The sequence below is a fragment of the Lonchura striata genome, chromosome 28, assembly GCF_046129695.1.
Source record: "Lonchura striata isolate bLonStr1 chromosome 28, bLonStr1.mat, whole genome shotgun sequence".
Lineage (NCBI taxonomy): Eukaryota > Metazoa > Chordata > Aves > Passeriformes > Estrildidae > Lonchura > Lonchura striata.
In genome coordinates, this window is record NC_134630.1 from 2666097 (window position 1) to 2692304 (window position 26208).

A 26208-nucleotide genomic window follows, 5' to 3' on the forward strand; every position below is an offset into this window, starting at 1 on the left:
GGTCAGGAGGGATGGGATCCCACGGGACAGGAGTTTGGGGGTGGCCGGGCGCTGTCCCCCAGTAACGCCCCTCTCTTACTGGTCCAGCAGCACTGGATTTACTGGGGCCGAGTGACCTCTGCTGGTTCACACTCAAAATATTCCCTGCGAGCCGATGATCCGCATGGATTTCGGGGCAGCTCGGTGGGGTTTGGGGAAATTTTAGGGCAGCTTTTCAGAGAGGTGTCAGCATTTGCCCAGCTAGGAGGGATGAGCCTGACCCACTCCCTGGAGCTGGGAGTGAAGGAAAGCACGGCCCCAGCTTGGAAATGGATTTAAAGCCGAGCTTTAATACACCCAATTTAACAGGATTTGCAGAGCTGAGACCTTGGAGAGGGATCCCTCCTACGTTAAGGAGTCTAATGTGGTGAAAATAAGGACTTCGGGAGCTCTGGAACTGAACAAAAGTGTTCAGGCTGGAAGGGGCCAGAAAAAAAAAATTAAATAAATGAAATAAAATTCCTCTTTCAGATCAGGCAGCTTAGGAAAGGAGGGCAGGGGAGGAAGAAATACTAATTTAAGGGCAAAACTGTTGCTCGAATTTTTCATAAAATTACATTAAAAGTAATACAATGTGTGGGTGACAATCTTTTTACTGAGGTGTGTTCTGTGGTTACATACATGCATATTGCACCAAATTTACAGGAAGAAAAATAAAAGTCTGTTCTATGAAGTAAAAAATAAAATTAAAAAAGTAAGGTTATAAACCCACAAACAACTAATAATGTTGGAAGTAGTGATTTTAAATTTTAGCAAAGAGTGAGACTGAAAATTAACCCTTCAAAGTCTTTAATTGGAAAAACTTTAATTTCTTCTGTGCTCTCGGGACAGAGCTGTACCAGAGTCCCGGTATGGTTTGGGGTGGAAGGGACCTTAAATCCATCCCAGCCCACCCCTGCCATGGCAGGGACACCATCACTGTCCCAGGCTGCTCCCAGCCCTGTCCAGCCTGGCCTTGGGCACTGCCAGGGATCCAGGGTGGGCACCCTGTGCCAGGGCCTGCCCACCCTGCCAGGAACAATTCCTGCCCAATCTCCCATCCAGCCCTGCCCTCTGGCACTGGGAGCCATTCCCTGTGTCCTGTCCCTCCATCCTTGTCCCCAGTCCCTCTCCAGCTCTCCTGGAGCCCCTTCAGGCCCTGCCAGGGGCTCTGAGCTCTCCCTGGAGCTTCTCCTCTCCAGGGGAGCCCCCCCAGCTCCCCCGGCCATGTCCCGCCCCTGGGGCAGCTCCCCCGGCCGGGGTCGCTCCCGGTACTTCGGACAATTCTGTCCCTCCCGGCCGCCGTCCCGCGCCACCGCCCCTCCCCTCCGCCCTGCCCCTCACATGACAGCGGTGGGTGTGCGCCGCGATGCACGCTGGGAGTTGTAGTCCACGCCGCGGGGCGCGCACCGGCGGCGGCTACTGGCGGGACTCTGCTTCCCAGCGCGCCCCGCGGCGGCCCGGGGGGAGCGGGACCGGGCGCTCGCTGAGGTGGGCGCGGGGGGATCGGGCCGGGGGCGGCATGGGCGGAGGGGACGCGGGCTGGGGAGGGGGAGCGCGGGCGGGGGGAACTGGGGGCCGGGAGGGGGAGCTGAGGGCCGGGGGGTGCCGGGGAGCGGGGAGCCTGGGGCATGAGGGGAGCAGGGCGCCGGGAGTGGGGGGAGCGGGCGGCGGGGAGGGTCGCGGGTGGTCTCGGTGTGAGGGGCCGTGACTCTCCCTCAGTGACGGGGCAGCTCCGGGGACGGCTGGGCTGGGCGAGGTACCGGGGCAGGGCCGGTGCGGGGAGGAATCGGGGCAGCCCCGGGAGGAGCCGCTGTCGGGAGGAGCCGGGCCGGGTCCCCTGTGGGACCCCCACGGGAATTGCCTCCCCCGTGGCCCGGGGACAGCGGGGCACAGCGGCCCCGCTCCCGCCCGGGAGGTTCGTGGCTCCAGGGCTTTTGGGGGTGAACCTCTCTGATCTCTGCGGTTCGGGTACCGGGGATGTGCGTGTTGCCCTCGAGAGACAGCACCTGGATGTTGTAGTTTTATTTCCCCTTCTAATTTCTGGTCTCAGCGTTTTGTAATTCAATCAAGAAACTCCTTTGTGGGACCTGTGATGAAGAGAGAAGTGGGTTAGAAATTAAGCAATTGGTGTATTGATTTATCTGCATTTCAGTGGGTTTAGTGCATTGATTTAGTGCATTTCTGGGCTAATTAATATTTTTGCTGCTGTCTGCAGTCCAATTCTTCTGTGTGAGGCCAGTCTGAGCAGGTGACAAGGGGTGGAACAGGCTTGTGTCCTAATCACGGGTGTTTCTGTGCTGTCTTCATGAGCTGTCTGAGCTTCTGTTCCTGAGCAGCCACGCTTTACTTCTACATGTGGTTGTACCAAAATCAATATTTGTCCGCTGTGGGTTTTGCATAGGCGAGTTAAGGCTCCTGCCCACCTCCTGAGGCTGTGTCAGCAGGCTGGGGGAGCCCTGAGGGGAATTGCTTCCACATCTACTGTGTCCCCAGCTCCAGGATGAGGGCACATGGGGCAGCAGAAGCCCCTGTACAGCTGAGAGTCCCCATGAGCCTCCTGGAATGACGTGGGAGGGGGATAACCCTTGTCACTTCACTGTCTCCTGCTCCTTTTCTCAGGGCACTGCTGCCTTACAGTTTCCCCGTTCTCCCTGGTTGTGCTGGGTGGCTTTTGGAGTTATTTTTTTTGGCTGGTTGTGTCACTACAGGGACAGTGTCCCACCCTGTGAGGGCTGGTGGTGTGTCAGGGAGAGGAAACACCAGCAAAGCCAGGCTGTGTCAGGTCTGGGTTTAAAGTGCTGAGCTGATTGTTTTGGAGTGGCTGCCGCTGCCTTGGGCCTTCTGGGAAGTTCCTGGTAAGAGCTGGGCATCTGGAAGAGGCTCAAACCCAGCCTTTTGTCTTGAAACCAGTGCAGAGCCACCACTTTCTCTTTAAATTCAGCTGGGGAGATCACGAGAAAGGCTTTTGCTTGTGCTGGGAGCAGCAGAGGCTGCGCTGATTCTCTGCCAAGCCAGGTGATTTTAAATCCACATCTCCAGGATCCCTGTGGGGGCTCCTTTTAGGCTCTTCTGAAAAGTCTGGGGTCTGCTGGCTCAGGGTGGGTTCTGAGAGCCTGGTAGTCTGATGGTCCTCCCCAAAGGCTCAGCTTGAACCACTGTCAGGATTGAGTGGTGTGCACAGGTTCCTCATTCCACTCGTGTTCCTGTCGTTAAATCCCTGATGATGAGGGAGTGTGGACAGTTCTGCTCCGTGCTGGGATCCTGCCCCTCTGTTTGCTCTTGGCAAAGTGCTCAGGGTGAAACCCTGGAGTACAGGATTGTGTGGAAGCTCTTGGCCTCACTGCATCGCAAAGTCAGGGTCCTTAAAGCTGGAAAAGGCCTCCAAGGTCATGAGTCCATCCTGTGCCCCATCCCTACCTTGTCCCCAGCCCAGAGCACTGAGTGCCACACCCAGGAATTCCTTGGACACCTCCAGGGATGGGGACTCCAAACCTCCCTGGGCAGTTCCAGTGCCTGACTGCCCTTTCCATGGAGAAAATCCTCCTAATGTCCAATGTGAGCCTCCCCTGGCACAACTTGAGGCCATTTCCTCTTTCCTGTCACTTGTTCCCTGGGAGCAGAGTCATCAAATCAGAATGAAAATACAGAGGCAGTACAGAAAATATCCTAAAGCAAGGACTCAGAAACTGGGAGATGTGTTGGATGGAAAGCTTGGGGTCTTGGGCTCTTCTGAGATTGGCTGGGACATCTGCAGGGCACAAGAGGAGCCAGTGTCCTGTGAATGTGGTCTTGGGGACATGCTCCAGGTCACTTGGTGTATTTATAGCAAAGCAGGAATGAATTCAGCTCTCCCACCTCCCTGTCACTGCTCCTCTTTTGGCCTGGCCTTTACTTATTCTCTGCCACCTTTCTGTGATAGTGGAGAAAACAGGAGGGAGAAATATCAAACTTTTGAAACTACTTGATATGGGCAGAATGAATTAGGGGACTGAGTAGTGTTTGCAGTAGCAGGAATGCAGGGGATACTCAATTGGGAGGAGCTGCTGACTCCCTGGAAGGCAGAGAGGCCCCAGAGAGACCCTGACAAATTTGGGGCTGAGCAACCCCCAGCCATGTGCAAGGGCAAGAGTCAGATCCTGCCAGGGATGGGGCAGCCCGGGATGCAGGGACAGGCTGGGAATGAGAGGCTGGAGAGCAGCACCGTGGGAAGGGACCTGGGGGTCCTGGTCAGTGGCAAGTTGGATCTGAGGCACCGCTGAGTCCTGGCAGCCCAAAGGGCCGCCCTGTCCTGGGGGCAGCAGGCCAGGGAGGGATTGTCCCACTCTGCTCTGCCCTGGGGCAGCCTCAGCTCCAGTGCTGGGGCACTTTGGGCACCACAAGGTCAGAAGGGCCCAAAGCTGTTGGAGAGTGTCCCAAGGAGGGACACGGAGCTGGGGAAGGTCTGAGGAGCGGCTGAGGGCACTTGGCTCGTTCAGCTGGAGCACAGGAGATGAGGGGAGGCTCCTTGGGGCTGCAGCTCCTCCCGAGGGGAGGCAGAGGGGCAGGGGCTGAGCTCTGCTCTGGGACAGCTCCTGGAGCCCAGCGAGGGCTGGAGCTGTGCCAGGCCTTGGCATGGAGCTCAGGGAAAGGTTCTTCCCCCCGAGGGTGCTGGCACTGCCCAGGCTCCCCAGGGAATGGTCCCGGCCCCGAGGCTGCCAGAGCTGCAGGAGCGTTTGGACAGCGCTCTCAGGGCTGCTCAGGGTGGGTGTTGGGGGGTCTGGGCAGGGACAGGGGCTGGGCTGATGATCCCTGGGGGTCCCTTCCAGCTCAAGATGTTCCAGGGTTTTGTGCTACTCAAAATGTGCCTCAAAGCAGATTCCCACTGGTATTCCTTCAGAAATTTTTCTCTAATCTGAGGTGGTGCAGTGTTTCAGACTGCAGTCACATTCAAAGGCATCGTGTTGTTGTCTGCCTGGAAAAACAGCACTGTTTGTGTTTGTGTCTTGGTTTGAGAGGGAAGTGGTGTCCCTGGAACTGACACAGGGCATTTTGTCTGCAAGATCCTGGTGAAGAAAAGCTCCAAATGTCTCCAGTGGACTCCTGAGTCATGTGCATTGGAGTGTGAACTTCAGAGTTACTCACTGACCACGGATGAGCAGAGTGGAAAAAGGAAGCTCACTTCCCACCAGAGTTTCCTGAGCTTGTGTGGGTTTTCCCTCCCTTCACAAGCAGTGGGTTATAGATGAAGAAGATCTCTGCAGTGGGTGCAGGGTGTTGGGCTTCACCTGTTCTCAATTAAACTGAAAATATCCAGGTGAATAGGGATCTGATTTACACGTTGGAAAGGGACTGCTCATAAGAGGGTGTTGTGAAGGGACAAGGGGGAATGGTTTCAAACTGACAGAGGGCATGGTTAGCTTGGCTATTGGGAAGACATTCTTGGGAAGAAGCTCCCTATCCTTTTGCCAGGAGCTGGGAAGGTCAGCCCATCTCAGGAAGTGATTACCCAGTGTAAAACATGGCCTTGTGTGCTTATCCTTGCTGAATGAATTGTTCTTAATGCTGCTTTGTGGATCCAAACCACATCTTTCTATGGAAGGGGGTGCTTCACCAGAATGCTGCTTTGTCTGGGGGTTTTATTTATTTATTTGAGTTAAAACCTCTCCACAGCACCACAGGTCTCCTTGAGAGGAGGGCACAGGAAAACCATTGTTTGGCCATTGCAGGAAATCCATTGTCTTGCTCTGTCAAGCCAGGAATGTCCCCTTCAGTCTTTTCTTCTGATCCTTTTTCCAAACACCTCTCTGCAGCTGTAGGACACCAACACTGAAGTGCAGTAGCTAAAAAATCTTCTGAAGAAGAACCTTACTTGCAGATTCATTTTTCAGTAAAGGATTCCTCTCTCTTAGTGCTTTACTGTAGTTGGTGTTCATGGGTCATTTGTTCTCCCCCTGAAATTCAGAGATCTCAAGTGGGAGCAGCTGCAGAAGGGTGTGGTGAAGTTTTAATGGTGTTCTTAACCATCTTCATCCTTTGTTTTCTGTTCACCCATTTGAAAAATGCAAAGCAAAAGGCTCCCATTTCCAAACCATCAGTTACAAAACAGTGCTGGGCAGTGTTGGTGTTAAGGGACAGCCCTGAGGCCTCAGCTGTGGCAGGGATGGATCCCTGAGCAGCTCCAAGGGGACAGAGCTTCCTGTCCACACTCTGGGGCTTCCTAGAGACTGGTCCAGGAAAATAATATGTTCTCCTCTTTGCAAACATGTTTAAGCTTGTAAATCTCTGCAGGGGAAGAGCAGGCTGCTGTACAGTTCCTGGTGCTGTTGTCTCCACAGGCTGGGTTAGAGTAGCTCAAATTAAAAAAAAAAAAGAAAAGCAAAAGCAACCCAAGAAAACAGCTGTGCCAGTGCAAAACTCTGCAGCCTCCAGACCTTAGCTGGGGCACACGGGAGGACAGCACCCAGCTGCAGCAGAACCAGCTGCTGTAAATCCTGAGGGATTTGGGTACAGTGTGGCTGATCTGACCCCACTGCTGCTGCAGCTGCTGGTGGTGTTTTTAGGGGCAGATTTTAGTCTAGACTGCCTTAATTTCTGTCAGACTCCACAGTGCTGGTTTGCAGGGTTGGTTTGTGTGTTCTGTGTTTCCATTCTGGGATTTGCAGGTAGGGACACATGGTGTTTTTATCCTTAAGGAAGAAGGGGTGGGATTTAAAACTCAGCAAAGACCTCTCTGTGTATTTCTGTGGGATCAGCTCTGCCAAAATCAGCAACACGGCTGATGCTGGGTAAACTTCCCAGGATTTGCTTCTGCCAGAGCTACAGCCACGCTCAGTGGTGCTAACAGGAAGAATGAATCTGCATTTGTGCAGAATTTCTAAAAGAACAAGGGGTGTTGAGTTTGGTTCCAGCTGATTATTTTTTTGTTGAGCAGGAGTCTAGTGCCCAGCTAACAGGGATTATCTGTTTGTTCCAGGAGCTGGGAAGCACCACAGAGAGCCAAGAGCCAACAAATCATCTCAACACCTAAATGAGGCATTAAGTCTGGTGAGCTCTCCACATTTCTTCTTCCAATGTATGAGCTCTGCTGGGTCCCACCCTGACCCGTGTGGCTGCCCCTGGGAGCTGCAGGTGTTCTGGCAGGGGCTCCCTGAGCATCCTCAGCCTTTGCCAGGCAGTGCCAGGGGCACATTTGTTTGCTGCTGGATAATACAAACCTTCCAAGTGGCTGAATGAGGTGCTGCCAGGGCTTCCTGTGCACAAGGAGAAATCAGGATCCTTTTTGGGAGGCTCCACCCTTCCTCCTGAGGGTGATGGACACAAGTGGTTTGTAGTGGGAAGCCTGGGCTCTTGTTTGTCACACACTGGGAACATTCCCAGTTCCAGGAGGTTCTCTGGGTGCTGGTTAGTGACATGTGCTGACCTGATTTTGTTTCTCCAGCAGATCTATTACTCTGTCTGAGACCTCACCAGAGAACACAAGTATTAGAAATGGCAGGTAAGAGCACCTCAGGTACAGCAAGCAGGGAGAGTGGTTTCAGAGAGTTGTTCATGTTGCTGTGGTGGCTGTAACATGTCAAAAATGTGAACTGTGTCCCTCTCCCAGACCTTGGTGATCCCTAAAGCTCTTCAGCTACTTCTCTTGCCTTGGTCACATTCACTTTCCTGCTGTGTCCTGATCTGTCACCTGAGGTTCCTGCTCAAGTGATAAAGGTTCAGGTGTGACTTGCTTGAAACTTTTATGTGAGTGGAATTTATTCAGAAACAAAGTACATGAGAACAATTCCTTCTTTCCAGAGGCTTTCCACAGCGTTCCTAGCTGTGCTATTTACATTAGTCCATCTGAATTATACCTGCAGTGAAATTAGTAACAAAATTCCAGCTTTTTTTAAAATAAGAGGAAGTATGGAATTTGACTCCAGCTGCTGCTCATGGGTGATGCAGTTTGGTTTTTGAAAGCAGGGGATTCATTTGCTAATCAGATGTGTTGATCCCAGCCTTGATGGGAGAACCGCAGCACTCCAAGTTCTGCAGTCAGACATAACAGGGGATATTTTGATGTAATTTATTTTGTCTAATCCCAGAAGGAACCCAGAACAGCTGGCAACTGCAGGGTCTCTGTGTGGGAGGAGGTGGGCAGCAGCTGGGCAGCAGCAGAAAAGAGGTATAATCCCCAGCTTTGTGTACCTAGCAAACAATCATGGAGGTGTTGAGACCATTTTATGAGCTTGAAAAATGACAAACTGCAGTGGCTGCTTGATTTTGGCCCCACCACGTAGGAGCTCTGCACTGGGAGCTGGCAGCAGCTCTGCTGTCCATGACAGAAAATGGGAAAGAACAGAACCAAAGGAACAATCTGCAGCTTCAGCTGTTGAAAAGGAACAGAACAAAAGTTTCCTCGTCCCTCAAAAAAAAAAAAGAAAAAAGTCAGAGAATCTGCTTTTACTGTGTTTGATTAATCTTGGTCTTACTGGCTTCCCTGGAGACCTGTCCTTTCAGCTTTAAAAGCTGTGTCCCCTCCCTTTCCCTTGATCCAGCATTGTTAAATCCCTTTCTAGGCTGCAGGGACACACTGTGCAGGAGAAATCCCATTAGGTGTTTACAGCAAACAAAAAATTAATGCAGAGGAGTCCAAATTCCTGTGGACTTTGAAAGCATCCGTGGGCCATGGGATGGAGTGAGCAGTGGCGTTAATGTTAACCAGTAACACAAACCAGCTTGGAGGGCATCTGAATGAATGTAAAGTGGGTTTAAGGGAGAAGGGTGAGGAGGGGCAGAAGAGACTTGATGTTTGTTTTTATCAGGAGAAGTCAAATTCGGCTGGTGACTTCAGACATTATTCCATAGCTACTTCTGATGTACTCCCAGTGGGCGTTCTCACCATATTTTCTGTGTGAAAATATGCATGAGGGAAAGCCTTTTTCCTTCCTAAAGCCTGGCTGCAGCTCCAGGCTCTTCCCTGCCAACCTTCAAACAGAGCTGAGGAGCTGCTCCTGCAAAATGTCTCCTCAGCCGGAGATAATGGGAAGGGAAGGGGAACTCTTGTGCTGACAGTTCTTGTTCAGACATTTCCTCTTGTCTCCTGTGCCATTTGGAGGTTTTCCCAGGACATTCTTCATCTCTTCCTCTGGTTGTTTTTAATTCTGTTTACTGGGGCTGAAGGAGGCTAGAGACAATTAGTCACAATGCCCTGAAATCAAACTTTAATCAGCTCTGGAAGGCAAGAGCAAACATTCCCAAACATGTAGGAGCACACATCTAGGCACACACAGACAAATCCGGGAGCTGACAGCAGCAGAGGATTTAGGCATTTAATTACTTGATTTTAAAACAGAAATTCTTCTCAAGGTAGAGTTTTCTTCACCATATAGCTTTTGGCAGCATTTGCTGATTTATTGTCTCTGAATGCACTGCTTTTTCTTCTTCGCTTTTTTTTTCCCTATGGCTTAACCTTGCAGGAAAAACTTGAATGTACCCTTTTTCCATTAAAAATCTTGTGTGTTTTCAAGACAAGATAATTCCTGACACAGAATCATAGAATCACAAAATGGTTTGGGTTGGATGGGACCTTAAAGCCCAACCAGTGCCACCCTTGCCATGGCAGGGACACCTTCCACTGTCCCAGGCTGCTCCCAGCCCTGTCCAGCCTGGCCTTGGGCACTGCCAGGGATCCAGGGGCAGCCACAGCTGCTCTGGGCACCCTGGGAATTGCAGGAATTCCTTCCCAACTCTGTTTTATTTCCATGAACTGGATGATACCTGAATACACAATTCCAGTTTGGCGATGCTTTCAGGCACCTTTCCATATTGTCCCAGGCTACAACATCTCCTAAGGCCTGACCTGTGGCCAGGACATGTTCCTGCCTACACAGAGCTGGTGGCTGAAGGTAAATCTGCTTGTCTGGACACTCCCCAGCTTTTCTTTCCTCTTGCTGTGGATTTCTGAAGGGTTGTAACTGAACACCTCTGTGCAGCTGTTTCCCCTAGATGCTGCTGACACCTCCCCCTTCCTGAGTAAGCTCATCCTGGAGCTTATTTAAAGTTCTTTTTTTCCTCACAGCACCTTTCACATAACTTCACACTGATGTGTAAAGGTGTTAAATCCACATGTTGTATTTGCTGGTTCCTATTCCCCTCTTTCAGCCATGTGCGTAGTATAACAAATGTCCTGTCCACTGCTAAGGAAGAAACCCAATATATTTGTGGTCCAGGGAGAGGATGAACATGCAGCACTGTTGGGAAGGTGTGGAGGATATAACACATTTCTTCTCCCAGCTGAAATCTGTGTTCTGTGTTCCAGAAAAGGTGAATAACTTCCCACCACTCCCCAAGTTCATCCCTCTGAAACCATGTTTCTACCAGAATTTTGCTGATGAAATCCCCATCGATTACCAGTTCCTGGTGAAGAGAATCTATCATGTGTGGATCTGTAAGTTGAATAAAAACACCTGTGCTGGAAAAAGGTATTTGTGTATTAAAACCCCATAGATCTCAGTGACTAATGTGTTTTAAAGTTTTGATATAACTTTATACCTGAATTTTAAGCTTCTGTGCCTTGAATCCTTGAGGGATCTTCAAGAAAGTAAGGTATCAATGCTGGAAAATCTAATAGTAAATCTGAGGGAGAAAGCAGACCATATTTGATACCTTTATTCATGTCAAATGATCGCAGAATTCCAGAGTGGTTTGGGTGGGAAGGGACATTAAAGCTCATCCAGTGCCACCTCTGCCATGGCAGGGACACCTTCCACTGTCCCAGGCTGCTCCCAGGCCTGTCCAGCCTGGCCTTGGGCACTGCCAGGGATCCAGGGGCAGCCCCAGCTGCTCTGGGCACCCTGTGCCAGGGCCTGCCCACCCTGCCAGGAAAGAATCCTTTCTCAATATCCCATCCATCCCTGCCCTGGCAATGGAAAGCCATTCCCTGTGTCTTGTCCCTCCATCCCTTGTCCCAAGTCCCTCTGCAGCCTTTTTGTAAACCCTATTTAACTCCCAAAAATAGCTACCTTAAGGAAATTCCCAGTTCCCCTAAAGTAAGAGGAATAGGAGAATTTTAGACAAAATAAACGTGGCCCATTTTCTGCTACCTGGCTCCCCAGCTTGCTCTACAAAGGCCAAAATTCCCTCTTATCATCACATTTCCCTTCCCAATGGAAGCAGTATCTTCTAGCTGCATACTGGCTCTTCCTTAGCTCTCCAGAGCCCCTCAAACATCCTGCTGGAGTTGGGAACTGATCCTGTCACAGCTGGTGATGCACTGATACTCTGTGTGCACAGAGCTCCTGGCCCTGGGCTCCTGTTGTTTGCCTCAGCCATTGAGAAACCAGGAATGAAAATTGACCATTCTTCCACAAGGAATGAAATCGGTGTGGCAGGCCTAGGAAACCACAGGGAATGCTTTGCAAGATTAAAAATCTTTTTGCCTTGCTTATCTTTTTTCCCCCCAAATGCTTGTCATCCTCTTTACCCTTCTCACTGAAGGAAAGCTTGTTTTCTGCCAGCTCTGCATTTGGTGGCGTGGCTTTTATTCCAGATGCACGGGATGTGTGTAGGAGAGAGATTTGTGTGCATAAATAATGGCATAATCCATGGCTCCATTGTTCTTTGGTTATGTGGAGCTGCTGCAATGAGCTCTGTAATTTTCTTGCCTGAAGAAGCTGCCTGTCCCTCCAGACTCACTGGTGCGATGTGGAAGCTGTAAAGCCGCCTTTGTCCTCCTGTCTCCCAAAACAAAGAGTCCCTCAGTCGAGTTAATGGCAGGCTGGAGGAGAGCCAGGGATTTGGGCATGGCCAGGAGAGCTGCCATCTGCACCAGGAGTTTCACATTTCCATCCCCTGCACTCAGGAATTTCACATTTCCATCTGCAGTGCACTTCCTTTGGGGGTCTCCCAGATTTTTTGGCGTTGCTTGGAGAGAGATGTGTAAAGGGAGGAAGGTAAACAAGAAAAGGCCGGTTTTGAAAAGTAGAAACACACAAGTCCTTGCTGGAAGGGTGATTGCTCATTACTTTAATTGGATGTGAGCTCTGGATTAAGGTGGAGGGAGTTGTGGGGAAGATTGTACCAGAGCTCCCACTGCTGGAGAACAAACTCGGACCTGAAGCACAGGGAGAGACAAAAGTTCCTTAAAACTTTGCAGATGCCCTTGGCTTGGTGTTGTTTTGTTGGGTGTTTTAAAATAAGCAACTTTTGGAGAAGAAACAGCTTCTGAAAATGAATATTTGGAGAAGTACAGCTAATTGATGTGTAAATGAAATATCAGAGATTCATGGAATCCGAGAATAGTTTGGGTTGGAAGGACCTTGAAGCCCACCCAGTGCCAGCCCCTGCCATGGGCAGGGACTCCTTCCACTGTCCCAGTGTGCTCCAAGCCCTACCCAGCCTGGCTTGGAACACTTCCATGAATGGGGAATCTACAAACTGTTAGTTTAAATACCTAGAATAAATTAATTTAAATAACTAATATTCTTCCCCCTAACATTAAGACAGATCCAAAGCTTTGTTGGGTACTCAGAAGACATTTTTTTGCAGTAAGACAATGTTTTATTTTACTCTCAGACCAGAAGCAGCAGCTGGGTATAGGTTTTGTTCCCCTGAATGTGTTGTCAGTATGATTTCGTGCCCATAAAACCTTGCAGCTGTTTAGGACCCCCAGGCTGTGTGAAGGCAGGTGGGTCAGTGCTCAGGGGGAGAGGGAAGAGTCAGAAGCACCAAGGCAGTGATGAGCAGATGAGTTGCAGAGCCATGGCAGGGAGTGAAGTGGGGAATGGGAAGGGTTTCCTTGGCACAGGTGAAGAGAAATTCAGGGGTTTAATTTTGCCTGAATAGCTGAGGCCAAGGTCCAGAGAGTCACTGTGAGTTCATCACCCGGCTGTGCTGGAGGGCCTTTGGTGTTTGGACCTTCCACCTTCTCCTTTCTCTGTGCTTGTTGATGCAGGTTACCACAAAGGGTTTGAAGAGTCACCACCAGTTTTCCAAAATAGGAGCTTGTAAATTGGCCTCTTTGAGCCTGGCAGAGCCTGGGGGGATGCGGGAACAGCTGTGGGGAGCCCCTGGCTTGGGGCTGACCCCCCTTTCCAGGGATGTGAGCTCCCAGAAAATGGGGGAGCAGCATCCTTTCATATACTGCTACCTAGTGCAGCACTGCTGTGCCCTGGGGGCCTTTGTCAACTGTTCCTTTTTATCCAAGTGACAGGAACAGAGGATGTGAAAAGGCCTCTAAGCCACCCCTGTGATCCCATATTCTCAGCTTGATTGGAGTTTGTTTATCCCCTTGCTCAAGGCAGCACTGCCAAGCCCCCAAGCTGATATCCAGGCTTCCTCAGAGGCCCAGGGAAGCAGAGAGCCTGCAAGGCACTGAGCTGGCTCAGAGATAGCTCCTGAGGCAGACCCGGCAAGCACAGAGTCATTCAGAGGCAGGGGCAGGGCTAGGGTCACCCCCCTCTCCTCTCACAAAAGGGTTTTACTATAAATGGAAATTAGACCTTACTCATAATTCATAATAACAGTGGCCTGAGTCTTGTATTGGTCACATCAGTTGCTACCTAAGCTCTCCATGCTTTGACAGGTTGTAAAAGAGTTCCCTGATCCCTGTGCTGCAGGATCCCTCTGGAACTGGATGTTCCTGTGCTCCCAGCTCCAGGTCACACAGGAGCCTGCAGCTCACTCAGAGCAGCTGCACTGCTGCCCCAGGGACCCTTCCCACTGTCACCCTGGGGGCTTCACAGAGTCCTGGGGTATCCTGAGTTGGCAGGGATCCACAAGGACCATCAGTCCAGCTCCTGGTGTTAACCAGGAGAGCCCAACAGCCCCACCCTGAGCAGCCCTGAGAGCGCTGTCCAAACGCTCCTGCAGCTCTGGCAGCCTCGGGGCCGGGACCATTCCCTGGGGAGCCTGGGCAGTGCCAGCACCCTCGGGGGGAAGAACCTTTCCCTGAGCTCCATCCCAACCCCCTAACGCAGCCCCAGCCATTATCTTTTGTTTCCTTTTCTCCCAAAATCCTGGAAGTGGCCCACCCCACGTTCTCTCCTCTGCCCTCTCCCCAGTTTACTGCATCACGCTGGCCGTGAACCTCATCGCCTGCCTGGCCTGGTGGATCGGGGGAGGCTACGGGGTCAACTTTGGCCTGGCCATCCTCTGGCTGATCCTCTTCAGCCCCTGTGGCTATGTCTGCTGGTTCCGCCCTGCCTACAAAGCCTTTCGGTGAGTGCCAGCCCGGGAGGTGCTTCTGGTGCACTTCCCTGGGGAAGTTTCCCTGGTTGTTACTGGGGAGTACTGCTGGGGGAGATCTCTCTGGCTGGGATGAGAGCACCTGATGTCTGAATGTCTTGTTTGCTTTCAAAATGAAGAAGGATGTGGCTACTTCTAAACGCTAGACAGAGGACTGAGGGTCACATAAGATTGGAGGTGAGCAGTTTGGCATTTCTAAGAGGGCTAAATTAGTATTTTACTTAAATATCTCAAACTTAGCAGCACCCTCATCTCAGTGCAGCATTAAAATAGGTACTAATTTGGTAAAGCTTCATTGAGGCTTATTTTGATGGAAGACTATTATTAGTTTTAGAGAACTCTTCTGGTTCCTGTCTCCAGCTACTTGAGAGTTTGTCTGCTTAGCTGTTTAGATAAAAGCAGTTCCCTGGAGTCAGTCCTTCTGAAACTCCACAAATATTTAAAGCCATGCTACATTTTTGCTTTAATTAATAATAATTTTCATTTTCTGTGGACCATGAGGCATCACTCGAACATTAATGTGTAAAGTCTGACAGAGCTAGGAGAGTCCTGAGCAGTTCCAGCCTGACATCGGGAAAGGAGGGGCCTGCCTAGTGCCACCACCACACCCCACACACCAGCCAGGGGTTTGCCCCCTGAAGGTAAAGCTGTTCCTGGTAGGATACTCTGGATTTTGATTATTCACCAGACTCTGTGATGAGCTGGTTTGGACGGCAGCAAAAGCAGCTGATAGAAATAGGAGGAGACAGGTGGGTCTTGTCTAGCCCATGATAAATTAATTGTTTAAATGCGCTTCTGAACTGATTCTCTGTGTGCCCACAGCACTGGGCACTGGATGTTGGATGCTGTTAAATCAGCAGTGGCATCAGTGGAGTACAGGGGTGGGGCATTTCTGCTGGAAAGAGAAGGATTGGATTTGTCTCAAAGTTCCAAATGACGTGAAAATCCCAGCTCTGAACTCTTGCCCTGTGGGGCCGGAGTTTTTCCCCATCTCGAGCTCTGAAGCCCCAGGGCCTCCAAGTGCTGGAGCTCTGTTTAAAGAGGAATTTCCATTCTAAAGTCTGGGAAAAATTATTCCTCCCTGCTGACCTCCCCCGGGCTCCACAAGGGCCGTTTCTCATTATTCCTTGAACGTTGTTTGGATGTGTTTATGCAACGAATGCTGAGAGGTCCCCGAGGTTACTCTGTGCAGAGACTTGCAGTTAAAAAAAGACTCAACCCCAGGGACAGAGTGGGGAGCCCAGGGATCATCCCCTGGGACGGCAGATGGGGAGGGGCATGGAAATCACTGCAGAGGAACAGCACTGTTGGAATCACAAGTGGTGATTCCAGAAGCAAAATCTGCCCTACTTGTCCTGGAGGAGGCCACCCTTCAGTGCTGGCACCCTGTTCTGCGAGGATGCTTCTGTAAAGCGTTCGTCATCCCACTGCATCCCAAATTAAATTAGCTGCAGAGCTTTGGTGCTAGGGCAAAGCTGTAGCAAATCTGCACCAGAAAGCTGGATGAGAAATCACCTTTTCTCTGTATCCCCACTAATTCCTGCAGATCCTTTCAAATGAAGACTCCTCCAGCCCCTTCAGGTCGGAGTTGCAAGAGTCTGTTTGAAGGCTCAGCCTCGAGCCTAATCCTTGTTAATTGGATTCTGACAGGCCCCACTGTCAGCAGGCCCCTGCCTAAAGTATTTCTTTCTCAGTGCTGTACTCTGAGGTGGTATTTGAAGGGTGGGATTGTGAGGATACTCAAGGATAACAAATGTTCCAGAGCCACCATTTGTGACAGAGACCCAGACCAATATGGGCAGCTCTGAGGAGTGTGGGTCTGGCTGGAGGCTTCTCAACATGCCTCACCTTCCTCATCTCCTCCCAAGGCATCAGGGGCTAGAATTATAAAATTAACAATCATTAGCATAATAAAAATAATTAAAATAATAAGCATTTAAACACTTTCAGGGTTTAAGCAGGGGCTGGCAATGATTGGAGCTCTTTTCCTAACTCTCCTTTGTACCAAACTGCCTCACAAGCACCTGAAGCTTTTTTTGTAGATCTGTAGATAAATCATTGGCCCTTTGAGTTCCTTAGAGTATGGGAATCATTTGTATCATTAAAAATGATAGTTGAAGGAACTTCAGATGTGCCTGATGTGGCTGGTTTGATGGCATGAAGATGTGTTTTGGCAGAGCCCAGACTTGGGCAGGGCAGTGCCGGGCCCTCAGTGCATCCATGACAGAGACTGTGAATGTCTCTGGTCAGCATTTCCTTGGGGTCATTTTCATGCTAATTATTGTACCTGCCTAAACTCAAGGACCTCACCTGTACATCCTGGGAATGAGGAGCCTTCAGAGATGGGAAGTGTGCCTGTGCTTTCAGGGTACCACCCACCTCTCTCATGGCTATGATGTACCAGTGCTGGATTATTTACCATGGGTGTGGGAACATGATGACAAACAGACACTGAGACATTCCCAGCTGGAATTCTCGTGCTCAGTGATCATTTTCCCTCTGACTGCCAGCATCAGGCCCCTGCATGCCTCCTTGCCAGGGCAGAGCTGGGCAGGAGCCAGGCTGGGCTGACATTCGGTCAGAGAATGATTCAGACTCTCTATGTAGGAGACTCATGTCCCTGAGCCTCTCCTTGTGTGTCATCATACGTGCAATTCCTTGGGGAGAGCAACTGCAAGAGCCAGATTATTGGGAGACCATCTGTGCTGCTGGGTCATGGAGCTGTGTGCTCTCACTGCCAGGGAAGGGGGAGAAGCCTCCCAGCGCACAGCCAGGGAGGGAACCCTCTGGAGTCACCACTGTGGTGGGGTCAGACATGGATGTGGAGCAGCACAAGGTGCCAGTGCCCCCCTGACCTCCTTTCTTTCTCCACAGGTCGGACAGTTCCTTTAATTTCATGGCCTTTTTCTTCATCTTTGGGGCGCAGTTCCTCCTGACGGTCCTGCAGGCAATCGGCTTCTCCGGATGGGGAGCGTGGTAAGTGGGAATGTTCCAGCAGGCCCAGGAGCTCTGAGCTGTGGCTGCTTTCATGAACTTGGAGAGGCTGTGCAAGGTGGAGAGGAAGAAGCTTTCTCATTTCCCCAGTGGCATAGCTGGATCTGCTCTTGTGGTGCACAATTCAGGTTTTATTGCTGTGTTGGGCAGAAATCAAGGCCAAGTTGGATGGGACTTGGAGCAACCTGGTCTAGAGGAAGGTGTCCCTGCCTGGGCTTTAAGGTCCCTTCCAACCCAAACCATTCTGTGATCTGGTTGCTCTTTGTAGCCTCTTCCCTCAGTGTCCATTTCTTTTACCATGTAAGCAGCCCATGTCAGAACAACCCTCAGTGTTGGCAGCACACGGTGAGCTGAGTGTGGTGACTCATTGTTGGCCTATGAGAAGTACTGTGAGAGTTCTCCTAAAATAAAAGGGAGCTTGTTAGTGTCTGTCCCTGGTTGTGTTATAATTATTTGGCATTTTAACTTCCTGTCTACAGAGACTTGAGAGCAATTCCTGCTGAAACTACAAGTAATGGAAAGTCTTAGCACTCCATTTAACACTCCGGTTTCAGAATTGCTGATGTCTCACCTAGTTTTTGCCAGCAAAGGAATAGAGATGGAGTGTAAACACCAGGACCCTGGTCTTCCCTGATCCCATTTCTTGTCTCTAGATGCACAAGCAAAAGCACCTGGGAATGTCTTCTCTTCCCAAAATCCATGCAGCTGGCTGTCCCTTAAAGCTCTCAACTGGATTAGTGAGGGATATTGGCAAGTGACAGTTGAGATCTCAGGGAAATACCTGCATTGAATTCTGTCAATTGTCTTCATTGTTCATTTCATTTTCAAGAGTTTAGATGCTCCCTTATAATTTTTGGGTTATAAATCACAGAAATAGAGAATACTTTGGGTTGAAAAGGACCTTAAATACCATCCAATTCCACCCCCTGCCATGGGCAGGGACACCTTTCACTGTCCCAGGTTGCTCCAAACTCTGTCCAGCCTGACTTTGGACACTTCCAGGGATCCAGGGGCAGCCACAGCTTCTCTGGGCACCCTGTGCCAGGGCCTTATAAGCACACAAACAATTTTTCTGATAAAAAGGACACTTTGAAAAGCAGATTATAATGTTATTGTGTATATTTTTCTGTTTCTTCCAGTGGATGGTTGGCAGCCATCACCTTCTTCAGCACCAACGTGGCAGCTGCTGTGTTCATGCTGTTCCCTGCCATCATGTTCACGATGTCAGCAGTTGCAATGCTCATCTGCATTATTAGGGTAGGTTCTGCTACTGGAAGGTGTCCCTGCCCATGCCAGGGGAGCAGAATGAGATGAATTTTAAGGTCCCTTCCAGCCCAAACCATTCTGGGATTCTTCAGATCTCTCTCTGTCTTGGAGAGTCCCTGCTGTGTATCACAATAATGTGAAGAGGCAGCTCAGCAGCCACCACAAGCCATCACTGCTCTGAAAGGTTGCACAGTGCAGTCAGATTATGTCTCTCAGAGTTTCTGGAGGATAAATCTAGACAGCACAAGACAGCTCAGGCTGGAAATTGTCACAGTGTCATGTGGTGCTGTTGCTTTGTGTCATGCAAAGCAAGTTTCATGTGGAGCTACCTGAGGCTCTGTAAAGTGGGGAGGTTTGGATTGGATATTAGGAAACATTTATTTTCAGAGAAAGGATTGTAAAACTTTGGAACAGGCTGCTCAGGGTGGAATCGTCATCCCTGGAAGTGTTCAAAAAATGTGTGGATGAAGCTCCTGGGGACATGGGTTAATGGTGAACATGATGGTGGAGCTGGGCTGATGGTTGGACTTGGTGATCTTGGAGGTCTTTTCCAGCCTCAGCAATCCTGTGATTCCATGATTTGTTGCTCTTTGGGATGGTCACTGGTGAAGCATCTGCAGTGGGGACCAGGTGACAGGGTGGGAATTGGGTCTCTGCAGAAACAAGGATTTGTAGTAGGACTCTCTGGAAAGCTTTGGCAGGCAGGGAAGACAGAAGCTCTGTGGAAGCAGTGCTGTTGGGTTCTGTATTGGAGAGTTTCAGCCCCCTGGCCTGGGCTGGCTGCCTTGCTGTGGGATCCCCCACCTGAATTCTGGGCATGCAGCTAAAATGCTTTCAAGCTTTGGGTTGATATTCTCTATCTGCACCTCTGTTCACTCTATTACTGCATTTTTTGTGCTTTGTTCCTTGGAAATTCAGCTCTTCACAGAGACAGGAACAAATCCTGTTGCCAAGTGGCTCTGCAGGGGCACAGTTCTTTGCTCCTGGAGCTGACTCTCCTCTTGTCCTCTCTTTTATCCCTTAGGTACATAAAATCTACCGAGGGGCTGGTGGAAGCTTCCAGAAGGCTCAAGATGAGTGGAACAGCGGCGCATGGAGGAACCCTCCCAGCAGGGAGGCCCAATACAGCAATTTTTCTGGGAACAGCCTGCCAGAGTATCCCACAGTGCCCAACTACCCCTCTGCAAACCAATGGCCTTAAGCAGCAACAGCTGCAAACTGCCTGGAGTCTCTCCTTTTTGGTCTTTTTATTCTTGTTCTTGGAAAAGATCATTTGCATTCCCCCCCCAAGCACCCCACTCATCTCGGGGACCTTTCTGGTTCTTGCCTCCTGATCCCTGCGGAATATCTGTGCTCTCAGCCCTTCCCACCTCCGCTGCACTGCACGGCCATGGCAGAAAGCTTTTTGTTTGCCTTGAGTCACCAGTATTCGCCTCGTTGCAGAGTGAGAACAAACCTTTCACTGCCCTTGCTTGAGGGAATCCTCTCCTGACCATCCCTGGAAATGGCTCAGCTTCCCCACGATGGCAACACTCCCACAGCTGCTCCTGCCCCTGCTCCTGCTCAGCTTCCATGGAATGCCCAGCACAGCACCACACCGTCTGTAGCAAAAGCAATCAGAGCATTAGTAGCAACTGGTGTTTATTCTCCTGGATGAATAATGTGGAATTTTTCACTCTAAGGGAAATGCAGCACTTAAATTATTTGGTACTGGTGACACTGAAGTGATTTGTGGAAGCTCCACCCTCCGTGGGAGGATCCCTGCAGGTAACAGAGGTGCCCTGGGTGAGTCCTCAGATGGGAAGTCCCCACAAATCCTCCTTTGCCTGGCTCAGACTGTTGTGATGCTACAGCTCCTGCTTTCCCTGCTGCCAAAACCTCTTGCTGGATCTGTGTGTTCCAAAGGTGCAGATTCATCTCCTTAGGTTCATGATTGCTCGCTAAAACCTGAATCAAAGCCCAGTGGAAACCAGTGCAGAGCTGACACTGGGCCTTGGTGATGTTCACCCTGGTACAGGGACTCAGCATGAGATCTCCCCACCATGTAGCTTCCAGCCAGGTTTTGTGCTGGATGCAAGATAATGATTGATCTCAGTGCTGGAGCCCCAGTGTGGTTTGGAAATGTTCTGTTACAATGAATAGTTTAGTTCTGCCTTTTGCTGGTGTAGCTGAACTTCAGATATTACAGTGGGGTCTGGGAGACCAAGGGAAGCTTGTTAGTCCTCATGGCTGCTCTTGGCTCTGTGGCTGGCAGGACTTCCATGAGAGAGAGATTCCTGCCTTTCTCCCAACAATCAGCTGAAGGGATGTTGAAGCTGTTGAGAGGGATTGTTTTCCCACAGATTATCCTCCACCTTGTCATTCATCTCCATTTTGTGCCTGAGCCATCCAATTCCCTGTGTCCTACAGCGATCCAGGCAGCAAAGGCTGCAGTTTCCTTTTCCCCCTCAGCCTGCTGTGAATTTTTTAAAACCTGTCCAAACTGGGAGGTCAGTTTCCAATTTTTTTATAGGGAGTGAGTGTTCCAAGTCTTTGGCTCTCAAAGTTTTGACCAATGATCCAGAGTGCTCCGTTTGGGAGACTTAGGAGGGGTTGGGCACCCTGGGGATCAGACCCAGAGCCTGCTGCCTTGGCAGGCTGTTCATGGGGTTATTTCAAATTCCCAAATTTGCACTGAGCAACTGGAAAACAGAATTGGCTCCTGGAAAGGGACAGGGACATGGTCCTAGCTAGGTGGAATTGATTTGCAAGTGATCTTTTGAAAATTTTTCTCTACATGTGCCTTATCTAATGAAATCACGGTTCACAGAGGAGAGCTCCTGCTTCCCCCTCACCCCTGCAGAATTCCCTGTTTCCTCACTAACTCGTCCTGTGTCACACTGTAAATAATGAGGGAAGCACAGTCTGGAGTCTGCGCGACCCCTGTGTTACCAGGGCCAAAGCAAAAGCAACCCCGGATTTCCCCAAATTTCTGTTTACAGCCACACTGACCCCTGCTGCAGGAGCAACCCTCCACTGGCTCTGGGACGTGGAATGTGCTCCCAACGCCAGGGGTTTTTCCTGGAGAGTGTGCAATGTGCTTGGGAGGACGAGCTTTTGGAGCCTTCTTAACAGAACATGACCTGATGGCATTGTGAAGCTTTTAGGTGCCTTTGTCTAGTGTCAAGTGTAATTTTAAGTGTTCTTTGTGGCTTGCCATCGGAGTGATGAAAGAACTGCCTGGCGTTGACTCCCTGGAAATACGATGGATGCACCACGGGGTGAGGGTCAGCGGGGCTGCAGGTGGGATTGGCCACACCTGGGAGCCCCTCACCCATGTCCCTCAGTCAAGCCCCTCACCATCCTCAGCCTCTTGCCAAAATTCTTCAAAACCATTTGATACCTGCCCCATTTCAGTGTGTCAAGTTGGAGGTTTTGAAGGAACCAAGAGGAGAAGCGTTGCTGGGGACTCCACATCCTGCTTCTCTTTGGGATTTTCCCCTTGGAGAATCTGGGGGCTGTGTTGAAGCACCCACCCTCAGTCACACTGGAAATGTTTGATGAAAGGAGAGGGGGTGCCTGGGAGCCTGCCCACCAGAATGGTTGGAGCTGGACACCAAAATCACACCCCGTTAGGCTGCACTGCCTGAGATCCCCGTGGAGATCAGTGCACCTCAGGTGGCAACTCCATCTCATCCCCTCCCTCCTCCTTGATGCCAGAAACCGTAATTCCAGAAAGTTGACCCAACACGCTGCCTGAACAAATGGCTTAATTTTTTTCTTTTTTTTTTTTTTTTTGGACTCCTCTGTATGTTTTTAAATGTTTACATTAGATTTCTAAAAGTTCTTAACACCATAACCCGGCCCTGGCTCCTGGTGTGGTCGGGCATCACGTGGCGTGTCTGTGTGTGATGTTGCATGTCACCTGTGGAGCTCTGGGTTTTGTTTGTGTTTTTCTCTTGATCACAAGACAATAAATGCTCATCCTGTGCTTGATGAGGAGAACTGGCCGCATCAGAGAAGTGTCTGTTCCTAGGTAACCGGAGTTATCTGGCAGAGGAAAATGGCAAAATCTCTGTGTTCCTCCAAAGTCTCCCACTGCATGTTGTTTTTTCTGTAAAAGAACAGCACATCGATGGATGAGGCTCATCCTCTGTGCTGGGGACTGGTGTGAGTGGCTTGATGTGGTCTGTACTCTTAGAGATGCCTCATCAGCTTTGACCAAAGGTGTTGTCATTGTTCCCATCTTCTAACAATGGGATTGGAGGGCAGAGGTATGGAAAGTCCATCTCCCAAGCACTGGGATCATTTGTGTGGCCTTTGCATGGTGCAGAGAGCCCCTGGCAGTGCTGGTGTCTGCTTTCCCCAGTTACTGCCTGGGAGGAGACTCTTACCCCTGGAGTAAATGGGCTTGGACAGCGAAGGTGAGTTGAACCCATTCAGCATATAGCTGAATTTCTTGCCCAAAATGTTTTTCCAAAGCTATCCCAGAATCTCAGAGTATTTGTGTTGGAAGGGACCTTTAAAGCCCATCCCATTCCACCACCTGCCATGGCAAGAACTCCTTTCACTATCCCAGGTTTGTACAAGCCCCAGTGTCCAGCCTGGCCTTGGGCACTGCCAGGGATCCAGGGGCAGCCACAGCTGCTCTGGGCACCCTGTGCCAGGGCTTGCCCACCCTGCCAGGAACAATTCCTGCCCAATCTCCCATCCAGCCCTGCCCTCTGGCACTGGGAGCCATTCCCTGTGTCCTGTCCCTCCAGGCCTTGTCCCCAGTCCCTCTCCAGCTCTCCTGGAGCCCCTTCAGGCCCTGCCAGGGGCTCTGAGCTCTCCCTGGAGCTTCTCCTCTCCAGGGGAGCACCCCCAGCTCTCCCAGCCTGGCTCCAGAGCAGCTGTGGCCTCTGGACTCATTCCCACAGGTCCATGTCTTTCTTGTGTGGGGGCCCTAGAGTTGGACACAACACTCCAGGTGGAAGTATGGAAATCACCATATTGTGTCATACCCCAGCTCCACTCCATGGCAGATATTTAATCCTGGAAGAGCCATTTCCCTCACAGCTGTTAATGTGATATCTGCTGATCTCAGTGTCTTCCCTGTCTCCAGAACCCTGTGCCAGGTTCCCCCTGCCTGGCCCTCACCATCCTCTCTCTGACAGTGGTTCCCTACAGCTGCTGCTGTGCCCTGATGTGTTGAGCATGAGGCTGAATTGGATTTTCCTCAAATTCTTGCTCCGGGGCCTCAAAATCTGAGCATGAGGCACATTTTAAGCTCCTGCTCCAGCTGTTGCCCAAGCAGGACTTGGCACTTGGAATGAGTTGGGTTTTTTGGTTTTTTTTTTTTTGCCTCTGCTGCAGGAGGACCAGGCAGGATTTGTCAGGAATTCACCCAGATTCAGGAATGGGGGTGGTTGTGCAGCCAAGCTTGGACCCCCACCCTGAGGAGCTCCCAAAAAGCTCTGGATTCTGCATCAGGGTGTGGGGCACACTGTGAGGGCCTGGATTTTCCTTTTCTCTGGTTCTTGCTGTGTTTCTGTCACTCTGCAATTCCAGCTGGGAAGGTGCTGCCCACCTGCCCTGGACCTGCTCATTCTCCTGTTCTCCCATGCAGTCACAGTGGTCCCTTCATGTTGTCTGCTTGTGAATGAGCCCAGAGTGTCTCTTGCCCACAGGAGAGGGACAGGGCTCCTGGCTGGATGCTTTCCTGACATAAATTCCCTGGCTTTTCTTGTCCCTGTGCTGGTTCCATGGCATGAGCTGGTCGTGTCTCTGCAGGCCTTTGGCACACCGTGTGAGATCTGCCTTGAAATAAAATCCAAACTCATTTCTTCCCTCCAGAGGGTGGTTCAATTCTCCAGCCAAATGCCTGAACAACTTGTGAGTTCTCAAAGTGTGTGAAATCACCACAAAATTGCAGGGGTGGGGGGTGGGATGGGGCAAATAGGAAAGGGAGGGTTCCAGGGGGATTTTATCCTCTCCAGGAGTGATTTTATCTTCTTCAGGGGTGATATTATCCTCTCCAGGGGTGATTTTATCCTTTCAGGGGTGATTTTATCCTCTCCAGGGGCTGGACATGTATCACAGCACCTCAGCACTCTCCTGAGCCAGGCCACAACACGGGAGCAGAATTTTCCTGATGTTCTAAAATCAGCTTGTTTTGTAGGAGCAAACACCCACAGGAAAAAGTCCTCCAGCCAAACGTTGTGGGGAGAGCTTTTCCCTGGAACACTTCTGCAACAGGAGAAAAAACCAACTCAAGCAGTTGGAAATGCTGAAATGGTTACTTGGGGTGATGCTGGTGGCTGGACCTGATTGTCCCCGAAACCCACACAAATTCATTTGTGTATTGTCCCAAAATACTTTTGGGGTGCATCTGCTCCATGCTGTGAAGATGTGACCAGCAGGGTCCTGCAGGGGTGTCCCCTTCCTGCAGCCTTACCCTGAAAGCCTCAGACTTGGGGGTTTTAGAAAAAAGGGGTGAGAAAGAAATAAAATGATCCTCTGGCTGTGCCCTCCTTCGCTGAGGGAGTACTGGGGTGGAGTGTTTGTCCCCAGGTGAGCAATCAGAAGGAAATGAAAGGCTTTAGGAGGTGGCAGTGGGGTCTGTGTCCCTGCTCAGGACACCTCACAGCAGGTGATCTCAAAAAAAAAAAAAAAAAAAATCTCAAAATTAAGGAAGTCTCAAATTAGCAAAGCAAAACCACTACAAAAAATTAATATTTCCGTTCAGTTCAACCCAAAACCTACACGCTGTCCCAGCAGATGCCACAATCCTGGAGCTCTGTTCCCTGCACGGCAGAGGCTGTTTCCCTCAGTGGCTTTGCTCGGGGCGATGTCCCCAAGAAGGTGACAATGCCTGTGAAATCCCAGCCCGACGTCCCCCTGTCCCGCTGGATGGGGTGCCACAGTCCCTGTCCGGAGTCTGCCCCGCAGGGCCTGGAGAGCAGATGGATGTGGGGGTGAGGGAACTGTGCCCCAAAAAGGGGCTGTACCCCCGAGCAGGGGCTGTATCCAAACACGGGGGCTGCACCCCAAAACAGCGATGTACCCCAAAACAGGGGCTTTACCTCAAAACAGGGATGCACCCCAAAACAAGGATTTTACCCCAAAACGGGGATATACCCCAAAACAGGATCTGTACCGCAAAACAGGGGCCTTACCCCAAAACAGGGATGTACCCCAAAACAAGTTTTACCCCAAAACAGGGTTTTACCTTAAAACAGGGCTGTACCCCAAACCAGGGGTTTTACCCCAAAACAGGGCTGTACCCCAAACCAGGGGTTTTACCCCAAAGCAGGGGTTTTACCCCAAAGCAGGGCTGTACTCCGGTGCGGCGCTCACTCGCATATCAGGCCTGTCCCCTATAACTGGGTCCATACCCCCCATGCTGCTCCCTGCAACAGGCCCGTGCCCCACCCGGAGGACGGTGACACCCAAATCGCGACAGCGGCGCGATAACCCACACCGGAGCCACATCCACCAGTGGGGTCGGACCCTACAGGGCACCCCACAGCGCGGTGCGCTCCCGGTGTGCGGCCTCCAGCCCCGCCGGGCGCCGAGGCAGCGCGGGCCCTGTCGCGGCCGCGGCGCCGGGCAGCGCGGGGTTAACCGGAGCTGCCGTAAAGCGCGCGGCGCTGCCGCAAAGCCGCGCCGCCGCCTGCCGGCCGCTATTCCCGAACGCGCCCTACGCCAGCGCCGCTGCGCCGCCACCCTCGCGCCCGCTGCGCTTGCGCCGCGCTCCGCCCCGCG

General features: G+C 51.0%; 1 protein-coding gene across 5 annotated transcripts; it reads left to right on the forward strand.

The window, feature by feature from the left end:
* Positions 1–1406: 1406 nt before the first annotated feature.
* SCAMP4 (secretory carrier membrane protein 4) lies at positions 1407–24296 on the forward strand. Of its 5 annotated transcripts, none has more exons than XM_021528245.2 (8): positions 1407–1509; positions 6974–7044; positions 7439–7495; positions 10298–10426; positions 14040–14196; positions 17098–17199; positions 18357–18474; positions 19508–24296. In XM_021528245.2, exons 3-8 carry the CDS (start codon positions 7489–7491, stop codon positions 19682–19684), a joined length of 690 nt encoding a protein of 229 aa, XP_021383920.1. In that variant the 5' UTR covers positions 1407–1509; positions 6974–7044; positions 7439–7488; the 3' UTR covers positions 19685–24296. The 5 variants fall into 5 exon arrangements, with proteins under 5 accessions (XP_021383920.1, XP_021383919.1, XP_021383922.1 ...); XM_021528244.2 differs by having other exon boundaries at positions 7442–7495; XM_021528247.3 differs by lacking the exon at positions 1407–1509 and adding an exon at positions 4939–5205.
* The last annotated feature ends 1912 nt before the right edge of the window (positions 24297–26208 follow it).